The sequence below is a fragment of the Acomys russatus genome, chromosome 32, assembly GCF_903995435.1.
Source record: "Acomys russatus chromosome 32, mAcoRus1.1, whole genome shotgun sequence".
NCBI lineage: Eukaryota > Metazoa > Chordata > Mammalia > Rodentia > Muridae > Acomys > Acomys russatus.
This window is the reverse complement of record NC_067168.1, coordinates 27,535,382-27,551,566: the sequence shown is the minus strand read 5'-3', so window position 1 is coordinate 27,551,566 and position 16,185 is coordinate 27,535,382. Positions and strand designations below refer to the sequence as shown.

The 16,185-nt window shown below is 36.8% G+C and overlaps 1 protein-coding gene across 4 annotated transcripts in view; it reads right to left on the bottom strand.

Annotated features, from left to right (window-relative positions):
- Positions 1-16,185, bottom strand: part of Stag1 (stromal antigen 1) — a 312,401-nt gene that overhangs the window by 35,188 nt on the left and 261,028 nt on the right. For all 4 annotated transcript variants that reach the window (XM_051140150.1, XM_051140149.1, XM_051140148.1 and 1 more), the window contains one exon: positions 7,350-7,430. In XM_051140150.1, coding sequence (XP_050996107.1) covers positions 7,350-7,430 — 81 coding nt within the window. The remainder of the gene's footprint in view (positions 1-7,349; positions 7,431-16,185) is intronic.

Here is a 16,185-nt window from a genome sequence, read left to right as displayed (position 1 = left end):
ATACTGACTGTTGTTGCATGGAATGGCTGGGAATATAGTCTGGTGCCCTGAACATCAATTATACAGAGAAAGAGAATATCTCAACCTTACTAACACCTAGTGCCAACCCAATATGCGACATACCTAGAGCAAACATCCTGTTAAACAGAAAAACTTGCAACATTTGGTCCCAAGGTATTAGTGCTATCTGGGGAGAATTAGGTTAGTGTGGCATTACTGAAAGCAGCAAGTGTCTAGGAGTGGCCTTTGAGAGTAAACGCCTTGCTTACTTCCACTTGATTCTCTCTGCGTTGTGCTATGGTGCATGACGTGAGCTCTCCACCAGCTTCCTTGTTGTCATGCCTACAGGATCACGGCTGTTCTTGCCATTATAGAGTCTAGCCCTCTTGACATCACGAGCCAAAAGAAACACTTTCTTTTCTAAGTTGATTTGGTCATGGTGCTGTATCACAGCAGCAACAGCAACTAAAACAGTAGCCAACAGAATGGAATGAAATTTCTATCATCTATACCTCAGAGGATTCATATCCAGGAAATACAAAGAACTCCAAACATAAACATCAAGAAAACAGCACAATTAAAAAAAAATAAAAGAGCTGTAGAATGAAACAGGGAACATTCAAAAGAGGAAATGCAGATGGTAATAAAGATTTTTTAAAAAGTGGCCATTATAGGAATGCAAAATACAAACTCTATTAAGGTTCCATCTCATACCAGTGAGAGTGGGCAACAACAAAAAAACAAATGACAACAAATGTAGGCAAGGATGTGAGAAAAGAGGAACTCATATTCACTAGTGGTTGGTGGAAGTGTGAACTAGTGCACCCACTGTGTAAATCAGTGTGGCTTCCTAGAAAGCTAAAGATAGAACTAGCACATGAACTATCATATGGTTCTATACCCAAAGGACTCCGTTTCCTTCTACAGCGATACTTCAACATCAATGTTCATGGCTCTATTCCCAACACCTAGGAAATGCAATGAGTTAAGAGGTCTATCAGTTGATTAGTAATATAAAAAATGTTATTCATATACACAATGGAATTTTATTTAGCTGTAAAGAAAAAAGAAGAAGCAGAAAAATTGTAGCAAAATGGGTGGAACTGGAAAATGTTAATACTGTGTAAGGTAGCTCAGGCTCCAAAAGAAAAACACTGTATGCTCTATCTCATATGTGAATCCTAGCTTTGAATCCTTAGAGCTGTATGTTTAACTTGGAGTGTCAATAGAGACCAGGGAGCTAGGAAGTGGCCATGGTTCTAGAGGGAGGGTGGGGATGGGTGGGGGTTAAGAGAAAGCTTTAGAGGAGGGGGGAGAGTAGAACACATGCAATATAAAGTAGAGTGGGATGAAAGCAGAAGGTGGAGGGAATACTGGGATCACATGGTGTAAATGGAGAAGTGAGAGAAAAAGGAGTTGGGAGAGTGCTAATTAAAACAGAAGATGAATAACAAAGCCAAATGGAAACCTACTATTTTCAAACTAATTAAAAATAAATGATAATCCTGAATGAGGTAACCCAGACCCAGAAAGACACACATGGCATATACTCACTTATAAGTGAATATTAGCCCAACACAGATGTACTCTGAGAGACTCCAGCCAGTGGGGGCTCAGGACAGGTGCTGGGATTCACAGCTGGATTCCAGTTGAGAGTGGTATGGAAGAATTGGGGGGGGGGTGTGGAAGAACCCAGAGGGTTCAGGAGCCCCACATGGAGATGATCAAGGTTGGAGGACCCAGATGCAGGAGGGCCTGCACAAAATGTTCCAAGCAAGGACAATGCATGCAGTAAACCTAGACTTCCTGTTCACATCTTGTGCACTCTCCACAGTTATGGGGGAGCGGGGACTGCCTTGGATATAAACTCTGGTGCCCCCAATTTGATTACTTCCCCTTGGTGGGGAGGCATGGTGGCACACAAAGGAAGGGGATGCAGTCTATCTGGATGAGACCTGATAGGCTGTGATCATATGGTGGGGAAGCATCAGTCAGAGTTCTAGGGGAGGGGAATAGGGCGGAGGAGGGAGGGAGCGTGGGAACAGGAAGATACAAGTGAGGGGATAACAATTGGGATGTAATCTGAATAAATTATAATAAATTAAGAAAATAAAAATAAAAGGGATAAATAATGCTTCCAGAAGCTATAAGGTCCAGTTCCAGCCATAAGGTACTGCCATATGTGAGGGAGGCCTCCAAAACAATATAGACTACTGTTCCGAGTCTTAGTTGCCACCAGCACTAAATGAGAAGTCACTGAAGACACAACATACTCTAGTTGCAGGACACAGAGAAATCAAGATGGAACTGAGCTAGACACCTCTTCTCTGCTTGGATAGCTTTCACAGGGCCAGAAGGAGGGTTTGTAGGCTGCTGAGGGGAAAAGGCCATCAATGGTCTTACCTAGTTGTGAACTCTGAAAGCTACAGCACCTGTCTGCTAGGTGACGTGACCATTGGCACAGCAGTGGCATAACTGCTACAGCAATACCTAAACAGTTTCTGGTTGGATTTAAAGACCACACTACAAGAATAATTTATATGTGGTACTGAAAACTGCCCAAAAGCTCATGGTTGGGGAGGCTGTTGGCCCTAGGAGAAACCTACTACTCTTGTTTTGAAAATGGGCATGGAGTAAAGCTGTCACTTAAATATTTATGTGTATTTCCATAGATTAGTGCTTCTCTCAGTCAGAGAAGCATCTCTTTGCGGTGGGAGAGAGCTGATGCACAGATTTTTAACTGGTCAGTATGCTGAGACTGACCTTTGCATGCTTAGCCCAAAATGGGACATTTGTAGTATCCCCTCCAGGCCCATGGAGTATCTTGGAAGTGGGGTTAGGAAGAAGTACTGTGACATGCTGTGGTCACAGATATGATGGATGCAGCACACATGAACTTACATCAGCCGTGGGCACCTACAGGAGACCAGGCCCACAAATACTCTGTTATGGGAGAGAGCCTCATAAGGCCCCACTCCTGAGGCGCTATAGTTAACTAGTGGTTGCTGGGGTGAGGAAAACCCTATTCTTTGGTGATATAGTCACTTGTAACTTACAGTTATCCAAGTAAATAAGTTTCTACCTACATAAATTCAGGCAACCCTAAATGCAATGACCTATAAAAAGGAAGACTAAAATCATCATCATCATCATCATCATCATCATCAGCAGCAGCAGCAGCAGCAGCAGCAGCAATTGTCCACACGCAAACCCCAAACAGGTAGAGAGCTTTTTGGGAAGAAGGGATTTGATGAGAAGAGAAGGAAGAAGAAAGGATAACAGAATGGATTCTGATAAAGAGGATTGCATATGTATCAAAGTGTGAAAAAATAAACATCCACTATAAGCATCCTTTAAAGGTGCTTTAATTTCTTTGTTTCTATTCTAAAAGAAGTTTGTATAACAGTAGAAATCAAATTTCTTTGAGACAACATCTAACTCTTTAGCCCAGACTAGCTTTCAACTTGTAATTCTTCCTGCCTTTGCTTCACTAAAGACGATAGCCAGAAATATTTCTTTTCTTAAGAGAGGGTCTCACTTAGCCCAGGCTAGCCTCAAACTTGCTATCTGGGTGAGGATGACCTTAAATTCCTGACCTCCAGCTTCTACTCCTGACAGCTGGGACCATAGGCATGCATCCGTGCACTGTGTTTGTGTGGTTCTGGTGATTGAACTCAGGCCTTCAAGCAAGTGAAGCAAGCACTCTACCAAATGAACTATGTACACAACCCTCTGTGATACTTTTCTTTCTTTTAAGATTTACTTCATTTTAGCTGGGTGTGGTGGTGCACACCTTAATCCCTGCACTCAGGCTGAGGAAGGTGGATCTCTGTGAGTTGCAGGCCAGCCTGGTCTACAAAGTGAGTCCAGGACAGCCAAGGCTACACAGAGAAAAATCGAGTCTCCAAAAACAAAAAAAAATTATTTTATGTGTATGGTATTTGTCTGAATGTCTGTGTACCAGAGAAAAGAATCCACTGGGACTAAATTATAACCACTTGTTAAGTTTCTCACAAAAGCTGCCATGTGGGTGCTGGAAATTGGACATGGGTTCAGTGGAACAGCAGTCAGTGTTACTAACCACTGAGGCACTCCCCAGGCCACTAACAAGATTTCTTTCCTCTTTACTGTACTCTCCCCATTTCCTTTCTTAGATCTATTTGCCTCTGCCTTTCAAGTGATGAAAGGGTGTGTGCCACCACACCCTGCAGCAATATTTCATAATTAAAAAGATGTGCTAATTTAAAAGAACTGTGTATCTACATGAGATTAGAAATATATTTAAAAAATAATAAAAGAAAAATATTAAAAAATGTACAGGTTGGGCGTGATGGCATACACCTTTAACCTCAGCATTTGGGAAGCAGAGGCAGGCAGACCTCTGTGAGTTTCCTTGTTACACAGAGAAACCCTGTCTTGAAAAAGCAACTCCGCTCCCCTCAACCCCCTAAAGAACCCAAAAAACAAAGCATTCACCATGGTTACCCATAGCTGGTAGTATCTGGCAGTTTTTTTTTTTTTCTCAAAATGAACATACAGCATACATCAAAGAGCTCAACGTTGTGAAAACATTTAAATATCTTAAAGCCAAAGTGAATAAACACAATTTATTAAAAATTTAAGGCAGGTGATGGCAGTATACACCTTTAATACCAGCACTCAGGAGGCAGAGACAGGCATATCTCTACGAGTTTGAGGCCAGCCTGGTCTACAGAGTGAGTTCCAGGGCAGCCAGGACTACACAGAGAAACCCTGTCTTGAAAACCCAAAACAAACAAACAAACAAACAAACAAACAAGAAAACAGAAACTCTTCAGAGATTTAAAATAAGTTTCTGTAAATAATTAATGGCTAGAGAAACAAATAGTGATTAGCTGGCTCATTTCCTTACTACTAGCTAAATAATCCAGTCTGTTCTTAGCATTTTCTTTTCAACAAAACAAAATTACTTCCTACAACACAGTTTCAGATTGTTTCTACTTAAATGTTAGTTAACATTTAAAAATAAGAAAGCCTGATTTATTTTAATCTTATGTGTATGACTGCTGTGCCTGCATGTGTGTACTACATGTATGCCTGATGCACACGGAGCCACAAGGCGCTGGATGATGGAGTTAAAGACGGTTGCAAGTTGATATGTAGGTGCTGGGAAAAGACAGGTCCTCCGTAAGTCATCTCTCCAGCCCCACAGTTAGCACAAATTTATCAATATAAACATTTCAGGAAGTAAAGAGGAAAAAGAGGGTTTAGTTGCATTAGTATTAGCCTTCCACACATTTCAACTGGCACTATGAATGAGACATATAAAGTTATACTAACTTCTTATTTAAACATCCTCAGGCATACAGAACGATGCATGAATCCTAGCTGCATGCCATAACTGGGCTATAAGCAATTAACTAACAAACACTGCCAAAGTGTGATCTTTGAGGAACTGACCTTTGCACTCATAGAAAATTTTGTGAAAATCAAAACCACAAATTGTTATAGTAAAAGCTTAATATAAGAATGTAAAAAGTGGGGGCTGGAGAGATGGCTCAGTGGTTAAAAGTACTGGCTTTTCTTCCTAGAGGATCTGGGTTCAATTCCCAGCACTGACATGGCAGCTCGCATCTGTCTGTGACTCCAGATCCAGGGAATCTGGCACCTTCACACAGACATACATGCAGGCTAAACACCAATGCACATAAAATAATATGTTATTAGGTTGAGTAGAACGACTTATGCTAAAAATCTATGATTTTAGGCCAAGTCTCCATCTCTACATAATAGCGGTTCCATCCATGTAATATGAGATTTTGATAACAAATGCTGTACAGGATAACTTTGAAGATTTCATTAGAGTACTTTTATTCTCGCGTGATTTATCAGTAAGGTAACAGTAACAGCAATCTTTCTTCTGTGCTTCATCTAGGTTGAACAGGTTTAATTAAAAGATTTTCAAGTCTGCTTTGAGCGCTAACAGTATACTTAACAGCAGAAGCATAATGCCACTATAACAAATACAACAGAGGACAATTTAAACATTTTTCGAGGCTTTACATCAGTTCAACAACTGCATTAGGTAGGATAAACTGAAACCTGAGACTACTATGAAAAATCATGTTTTTGTCCTAACAGTTTCAAATTCTTTTTCCTAGAGCTAACTACTAAGATTGTATGTTGAGGATCTTAATGGTATTATTTGGCTCTTTACTTATTTGCTTTTGTTTATATGTTCAAATCTCCTTAATTTCACGAAACAATTGAAAATCTACTTATGTTGGAGAGATTTAAATTATTTCCCCCTTTTGTAATAAAACTGTATTTGTTAAAAATTATTTAAGCTATATGCTTTTAGAAGATTGAGATTTAGGCAGGTATGGTGGCTCACACCTTTAATCTGAACATTTGGGAGGCAGAGGCAGGTGGCTCTCTGTGTTTAAGGCCAGCCTGGTCTACAAAGAGAGTCCAGGACAGCCAGGGATACACAGAGAAACTCTGTTTCAAAAAACAAAAAAGAAACAAAAAAGATGATTGTTAGATGTTTGGGGAAATCACTACAGAACTCTTAAAGCCTCAACATGATTTTAGCACTGAAATTGGGTTCTCTGAGATCTAGTTCATGCATCTAAGTTTGATCAGAGACATTCTTCTCTTTAATGAATAATAAATTTTAAGATAGGTGTTTTTTTGCTTTGTTTTATTTTGAAAACCTCATCACAAATGGAGCTGGTGTGTGCTTTTCTTTCTGTTTAGCACTGAATCAGAGCTATCTCTTCAGGACCCTGAGTTTATCAGAGATAGAGTAGGCAGCTGAATGAGACTTTAGAGTAGAAGTAGCCATCAACGGGAGGGCACTTCAGTACTTTTTTTTTTTTTTTAATAAAAAAGACAATGTACACTATTAAAATAGAACATTGTTTTACTTTCATTTTCTATCCTGTGTTTTCCATTTAGTTTCACATGGTTGGGGGATCCAGAATTATCTAGTTATTTGCAGCTTACGTTGGCTACTCTGGCCTACAATCAGATGGTGCATATTAGTGAACTCATTCTCCCTCTTTCTCACTGTCTACCAGAGCTTTGATTTCTAGTACCCTTCCGTCTTTCTTTTAATAGAAAAGGAATAGTGCGGCTGTTTCCTACAAATATTTTTATTCTGTGCATTATTTAAATATATGTGTACAAATATGTAAATGTATGTTTTGAACTTATTGGTTGAAGATTAACACACATATAATAAAGCAAATACTGATTAACAATAAATTACTATTTTATAAAGATAATAATTTATATAACTTATAAAATATTAGTTTACTATGGTTATTATTTTATAAAACCTTCTGCTTACAGAAGCTCTTACTTACTTTGGAAGGAGAACCATCAGTAATTTTCACCAGCTGCCAAAGAATTGAGTAATGGGAACACTGTAGTGCTTGTACGACTATCTGTATCAAATAAAAAACAAAATTTTAATGAAAAATGTAAATAAAAGAGACAATTTGCACAGTACTAGGTAAATAACATAGTTTTATTTCAATGAAATTATAATTTCACTATAAAGTAAGACTAGATAAATTGATTTTAAAAATCACAAATCAACAACTCAGAAAATAAAAAATATTGAGAATATCAAGTCAGAAAGATAATGTTATGTTTTAAACAAAATGTAGTGCCATGAATATTTTGCTCTTAATCTTAAAAAGAAATTGATGAAACTATTTTATCTAAATTTAAGAGATTTTTTTTTTCTTGTTTTTTTTAATTCCGAGACAGGGTTTCTCTGTGTAGCCTTGGCTGTCCTGGACTTGCTTTGTAAACCAGGCTGGCCTTGAGCTCACAGTGATCCACTTGCCTCTGCCTCCTGAGTGCTGGGATGAAAGGCGTGTACCACCATGCCCTGCTTTATTCTAGTTACTTTAAAGCAAGATATAATACTTATATAAAATTGCATAAACAAAGCTTTATGTTTAATGAACTAAAATAAAGGAAAACACCTATGCAGCCATCACCTATGTCACAAAAGAACATTGCCAGTGTCTGTGCCAGCATAATTTCTTTCTTCTAAAGTTAACAAGGGTCCTGACTCACACAGTAATCACTGTATTTCCACTGTCTAGTCTGCATCCTCTAACTTTACCATGACTAGTTATAAGCAATACATAAACAAAATAATATGTATTACTTTGGGTTTGCTTCACCATTTATGTTAAATATTTATGCATTGTACATATACCTATAGATGATTACATTTTAGCATTATATAATATTTAGAATATACCTTTATTCTACTGTTGAGAAATTTTTACATGTTGAGTTTGAGATCATTATGAATAATTTGTATTAACCATTTTATATGTATCCCTTGGTATACTGGGCACATATTTTTCTAGGAAGGAGGTTTTCAGAGATTTTAGTGTTCAGGACCTCTTAACACTTTAAAAATTTACTAAGGAAGCCCAGGCATGGCAGTCCAAGTCTGTATTTAGCATGTGGGTGCTCCAAGATAGTGTGAACTGTATAGAAAATTCTAAGCCAGATTGCAGTACATAGTGAGGCTCTGTTACTCTGTTACCAATCAACCAAACAACCAATAAAGCAACCAATCCATGCTCTCCCCTACTTAATATACCCATACTTTAAAAAAAAAAAAAAAAATATCAGTATTTGAATTCCTGTTTCATGAAATATCTTGTTCCAATCTTTGGTCTCTACTCTCTATGGAGATAATAAAATTCAAGGAAATAAAACCAGTCAAGCACCGTAACATAACGTTTAATTTGGGGCAGACCCCCACCCCACCCGAGCATTCAGCAGGCCTTACACATGAGTTACACCACCAGCACGGAATAGGTATTTCATTACATTTTAGTTTAAATACACAGCATTCCTTGATTGCAATGACATGTATGTAATGTTGTTCCATTACTTTACTCACCAAACTGGGTGTTTGTATTGAAACACAATAAACTATGACACCATACAAATTATATGTAGATAATAAGTTCAAAGAAATATCAACAAACATAATGCTGCAGAAACAACTGAGTAAAAGCAGTTCTGCTAATTTTACAGTACTAGGTTTCAGATAATATGAGCAAAGGGTATTATATACCTGCATGGGAACTCAAAATAAATTGTAAGAATTATGAGGAACAAGTACTGCTTTTGATGAATCGCTAATGAGACAATACCAAGGTTTTACTACAAGAAAGATTGATTCATGTTAGAATGTAGAAAAAAAAAAAAGCCTTCCTGAAACACTGTCGAGATGTAAGCATTAGTGCTGAGATCATCTGGTTTATACACGGCACGCTCACTGACAGAATACCTGGCAGTCCTGAGATACTTCTGAATAAATTCTAATGTATCATCATCAAGTACATTTGTGAGAAGGTTTTTGTGGAAGAAAAAGACAAGCTTACAAACTTTCCTTGAGGTAAGCTGTTGTGTTGCTTAGTGCTACAGAGACGGCCAAGTACACAAAGCCCTAGGTTTGATCTAACAAGCAAAATGAAAAACTCTTTAATTTGAAAGAACATGAATTGTTAATTATAAAGCAGATATTTAAATCAACAGAAATTAATAGAAAATGGAGATCTAGAAATAATGTTCAAAATTGTTTAATTTTCTTTATATATTTTAATCCTAATCCACACAAACATAAAATCTTTTTATACAGACTTATTACTCTAGCAGTTTTCAGAGTATTTTTGATAGTTTCACAGAAGCCTCTTGATGGTGGGTATGTGGAAAGCAGCTGGGAGATATCTGCCTTGCCACTGGCATGATTATATAATGATATAGCTGATCAGATACCAGAAGAAAATTCAGAACTTTCTCACCTAGTTAAGTAGCTATTTTGGTATTTTATCCTTCATATGAAAACATTATCTTAACTTGTCTAGAAGTTGTTTACTCAGTGATATCATGGCTGTGGAGCATAGGTGAAGTAAGGCCAGCAATAAAAACTGAACAGGTTTTGTCCTGTGTGTCCCAGCTTTTTCTTTTCTTTGTTAACTGTGTCTTGATGGAAGAAGAACCTTCAAATAACAAGTGTTACATTTTTTCTTTCTGTTTTTTTCTTTGTACTTTGTTCTCACATTGCTCTTCCTGGGAAGAAAACACTAATTTGTGGAAAACATTTCTGGGTAAATTAATCAAAAGTGACTTCTGTATCTTTTCTTAACCTTATACCAGACAGACCCTGAAGCACCAGGACTTTGGCCTCTGGGTGACTGGGAGGGCAATGACACACTCCTCCTTACATGTATTCTGCAGTGCTGAAGAGACAAATGTTTCCTGCATTAAAACTTTTAAAAATTGAGATAGGAGATTAATCTATTACAGAAGCTAGCACCAACTTTACCAAAATAAAACTGTTATTAGAGCACTTTCTTAGTTGTAAAATACTATGGCCTTTTAATTTCATATTACCAAACTGAGGAAGGGAAAATCACTCAGTTTTCTCCACATCATGTCATGTAGGGTCTTTGTGTGTGTGTTTTGTTTTGTTTTATTTTGTTTTAAAGAAAGATTCCCATATAGCTCAGGATGACCTAAAATTTGCTATGTAGCTAAGTATAACCTTGATTGTTTTTTCTTTTTTTAAGATAGGCTTCTTTGTGTAGCCCAGGCTGGCCTTTAACTCACAGAGATCCACCTGGTTCTACCTCCCAAGTGCTGGGATTACAGGCTAGTTTGCCGGTTTGGTTTGATAGTGCATCTCTTAAAAATAAACTGTATTAGTGGTGAAAATGAGGAAAAGGGATAAGCTTCCGGACTATTTAAGCTTAGAAAAACTAAATTGGCATGGAAAATGAAGTCTGAATTAAGAATATAGAAAATAGTAATGAAAAGCAGTTATGACCAACACTCTTGTACATTATTATATCTGAATGTGTAGAACATGTTTAAAATTCTGAAGAATCTACATAACAGCCGGTAAATATTTCTGATCTTTATGTTCATAGAGACCTTAAGAAGAGAATAATCTTTTTTTCCTTTTTGGTTTTCTATGTAGCCTTGGCTATCCTGGAACTCACTCTGTAGACCAGGTTAGCCTCGAACTCAGAGATGTGTCTACTTTTGCCTCCACAGTGCTGGGATGAAAGGTGTGCGCCACCACCGCCTGGCTTAAGAATCATATTTTATAGTTGGAATGCATATGACAAAAATAACATTGAACCAAATAAACAACAGTTTCTTTCTAATAACTGTCATTCCATTTTCGAATATTCTAAGTTTGGGTTAAGATGAGTGAAAAAATCTTTTTAAAAAGAGTCCTTAAATGTGAATTAATAATCAGTATAGTTGTCAAAGAAGATGATGAAAAAGTGTTTAAAATCATTGGCATTAAAGAAAATATATCCTGTCTTAAAAGCACGGTGAGATACTTTGGCATAGCAAACAGGGGAGCTAAGGTAAAGATTACCGACACAGTCATGTGCGGTTAAGATGCAGAACATCAGACTTCCCATCCATTAAGGGCAGCACTGTAGTCAACCATTGAAAACAGCACAGGAAAACAAAATGATGTGAGACACAGCACAAGACCTAGCATGTGTTTATTCTCTGACATTTATTTTACAGAAATAAAAACTATGTTGACAAAAATGTACACAAATCCTCATGACTGTCTTTACTGTGACATTTAAAACTTGGAAAGACCTCAAACATCTTTCAAATGGTTAATGAATAAAAGAAATTGAAAACAGTGAAATATTAATGAGTAGTAAATATGAAGCAACGATTAGTTCACATACCATATGGATTAACCTCAGAGACATCATGTTTACTGAAACACACTATGTCCTAAAGGAGTCCATATCGTATGATTACTTTTTTGAACTTCAAAATGTCAAAACTCTAGAAGTGGGCGAGAAGGTAAAGGAATAGTAGAATGCAATTTTGTGTGACAGTCACACTTTTATATTATGATTATGGTGGTGGCTAAAAAGAATATACATATCAGAACTATCAAGTCAACATAAAATGTATAACTAATGAATTACAACATGAGGTAAAGAATAAAATCTGTAGTAACATCTTTTTATTAAAGAAATGTACAGGAAAAGCACAAACATATAAATGATGTGATAAAAAAACCTAGTAATTCAGTGAGGTGGAACAATACTTAAAAGTTGAAAAAGAGAACACAAGCAGACACTACTTCATTACTATGTGTAATTTCTAGGTTTGTGTGTCAGTTTTAAACGTTAAAAAAAGCAAGGTGCCAGGCTCAGTCGTGCACACCTTTAATCCCAGCACGCGGGAGGCAGAGGCAGGCGGATCACTGTGAGTTCGAGGCCAGCCTGGTCTACAAAGTGAGTCCAGGACAGCCAGGGCTACACAGAGAAACCCTGTATCAAAGAACAAACAAACAAACAGGCAAAGGCAAGGCATGAGAAAAGGCAATACACTGCAATCATATAGGCAATATTGATATATAAATTTATAAAGGACAAAAATTGTATCCGTGTGGACAATACCCAAGTCATATATCACAGTAACAACGAAAATATCAAAATAAAAGGTTAGCAAATAGTATCTAAATGCTTGGGATTTTTGAAATAGCTGTTTACTAAGGACCACAGTTTTCTGCCAGATAGACGAGCTTAAACACAAATTCCTGATCAAACAAAAAGACAATTAAACATCAAAACTATGATACAATAATGGGTCTAGCTAAGTATACACATGCAGGGTTAGGTGTTAAGTTGCAAACACAGATGCTTACAACTTAAGTAGCAAGAGGAGGTAACATTAGAAAATAAAACTTTCCAGAGAAGCAAGCATCTACCCTAAGCCTATTTTTATTATTGTTCCACTTTATTTTTATCTTTAGTGATGAGTGATTAAGCCCATGTCCTAGTATGTGCTAAGAACATGCTGTTCCAGTGATCTGAAACAAAAACTAACTAATCTTGCAATAATGTAAAAACAGGAAAAAAAAAATGGAAATTTCAAAGTAAGCTTTGTTGATAAACTGTCAAGAGGCTGTCACCGCATTTAAGCATAAATATAAACAGGTTGAATAAGCAGAAGCCAGATCACAGACGACCTTACAAGTATAGATGAGTATATGTCCTGTCTATTCTTAGGTCTCAGTTATGTCCCACAGTAAATAATAATAATAATAATCCTTTTTGTCTTTAAAAGAACACTTCTTTGGGCAATATAGAATGATCATCTTACTAAGATTAGGAAAATCTGAAAGCTCTCTAAAAATGCTAGGAAACACATAAAAACAGATTGATAGAAGAGTGGACATCATTACAAGTTTTAAAAAATTCACAAACAAATAACAAAGGTAAATAGTCTTAATCATTGATTAGCATTTTAAAACGTTTTTATTTTATGTATATGAGTGCTTGTTTGCAAGTATGCCTAAAAACTACAGGTACTTTGGTGGGTGTCACTGGAAGCTAGCAGTGAGAATCAGGCACTGTGGTCATAGGCACTGTGAGGTACTGGAAACTAAACCCAAATCCTCTCTGTAAGAGCAGCAGGTGCTCTAAACTGCTGGAGCCATCTTTGCAGCCCTGTTTACAAGGTTTTTCATAACCCAGGTTTTGTTTGTTTATGGGCAGTCCTGAGGACTAAATCCAGGACTGTATGGAGACTAGGCGAACACTCTGCTCCTGTGCCTTATTCCCAGGCCTTGGCCTTTTTGTTTGTTTGATTTGGAGATAGGGTTTCATACAGCTGAGCCTTTGATTCTTCTGTTTCTACCTACTTGCAAGTGTTGAAATTACAGCCATATACCACCACAACCACTACAGGCTTTGTTAGTTTTTAAAATGAATATATAGCACTTTAAAGATAACAAAATCAAATTTTGTTGAATAGATTGCTAGTTTAAAAACCATTAAAATGATGTTACTAAGTCTGCATTTACCTTAAGCATTCTGACTATTATTTACCTGCTGGCCAACCATTCTATTCCAATTCAGTATGTTATGCCCTACTCTGAAAAAGCAGTTTTGTTTGTGTTTGTTTTTAAATCACATACACATAAAAAGACGTATGTATTTTGTTGTTTTAAAGATTTTTATAACTGGTTACTACATGTTATCTTCTGCGATATGCTTCATGTAGAGTCATGTCCTACAGGACTCTTAAATATATGTTCTAATAAATAAGAAAAAAAGTAATTTAATGATATCACTTGTATAAAGTTTATTTCATGTGTTTAGCTACTTTGCCTGCCTGTATGTCTATACACTGGTACCCACTATAGCTGTAAGAAAGTGTCTGATCTCTTGGAACAAGAATTATAGATGGCTGTGAACTGACACGTCCTTTTTGGGATTTGAACCTGGGTCCTTTGGAAGAGCAACCAGTGTTCCTAAACAGTGGGCGAATTCAACAGCTCCAATGACACGTACTTTAAACTTTAATTTTTGGCAATCATTATTTAACTTGAAGTTTTGGGCTAATGGTCTGACCTATAAGACTAAACATTATACCACACTTTCCTATGGCTTTGGGTTCTAAGTTTTTCACTATTCCAGATTTCTTCATTCTTTTTTCCCCCTCCGCCTTTTTATCTTTGCTGGGTTCATAAAATGTATTCTTGGAGGATATTTTTCCTTAACATGTTTTATTATTAACAATGACCCCCCTTTTTTAAAAGGTGGGGTCTCATTATAGAGCCAGGCAGGTGTCAGCGTTAAAACAAAAACAGAAAGAAAGAAAGAAAGAAACAAACACAAAACCCAGGGATGAAGTCGTGTGTGATAGGCAAGTTCTTTCTCTACAACTGGGCTATACAGTCCCACCCTCAATTCTTGAGACAGCGTCTCATTACGTTCCCCAAGGCTTGCCTTGAATGTAGTCATGGCAGGTCCTCAGCTTGTAATCCTCTTGCTTCAGTTACTGTAGAAGCTGAGATTACAGGCCCGTGAAATTAGACCAGGCTTCTGAAAAATCTTTGATTAACACAAACTCCCAAAAATTCTTCTTCTCATAATTCCTTTCAGAGGTATACTGTAGCTGGTTTATAATCTGAGTGTTTACATTATTCTGACACAGGCATCTTTGCTATGTTGTTAAGGCTGGTCTCAACCTGAGTTCAAGTGACCCTTCAGTCTTAGGTTTCCAAGTAGCTGAGAGCACAGGCATGCGCCATGACACTTGATCTGCTAATTGTTGTGTACGGTCTGAAGAAGTATGACTAATTTTTTAAATTTTGTTTTGTATCTTGATATCCAATTGTGTTTCAGCAAATCAGACAAAAGCTTATCCTTTAGATCTAGAAGGAACTGCATGCGGACACATACCTACAACTCTCAGTAACTGACAGGCTACAGCAGGAGGATTTCTATGTGTTTCAAAAAAAAACCCGAACACTCACAATCTAAAATCAACCAATGAATCAAACAAAAATTTGAAGCCACCTCCTAAAAGCTTTTGGTATGGCAGGCCTGAGGAAAAATCAGAAGTATGCATCTGAAATAAGTTTAACTTCGTAAGTGTGCAGTCTTCTGGGGAAGCAAGATTCTTAACAACATATACATAAGCTATACTCTATCCAAAAACAATAGCCTGACTTAAGTTAAACTCACCCCCTATATTATGTTCAGTCTGAATAATGTGGTGATTTCCAGTTCATGATGACGGTTAAGTACCAGCCTCTAAAGTCTCCCCATAGTTCCTATTAAAACAGCCCAAAAGATATTTGGGAAAAAAAAGATCAATACAAAAAGGAATTTGACAGAGCAAACATCAGAGGGCATGGGGTGAGGGAAAAGAAGGCATGGAAAAAGAGTGGAAGCGTAGCCTGGGCTACCAATTGTTAGTAGCATATTTTTTTTGAAATAATCTAAATGTTTTATTTTTAAGACAGAATATCCTCTAAAAGTAATGAAGTTATCCACATGAGATATTTGGCTAGTAGCATATTAATAGCAAAAATGAAAATAATTCAAAAGCTAATGATTTTAGTAGATGTGCCATATCTATGTGGCCTTAGGTACATTATTTAATATGTTTCAGTTTTATTAGTAAATAAAATAAATATATAAACATATATATAAACTATAAACATATAAACAATATGCTTCTCATAAAACTTAAACAAATAAATATATATAAAGACTTAAAATAGCATTCAGCTTATTGTAAATCATTTTTTGTTTTGTTTGGTTTTGGTGATAGGTCTCACTAGTAGTCCTGGAACTCACTTTGTAGATAAGGCTG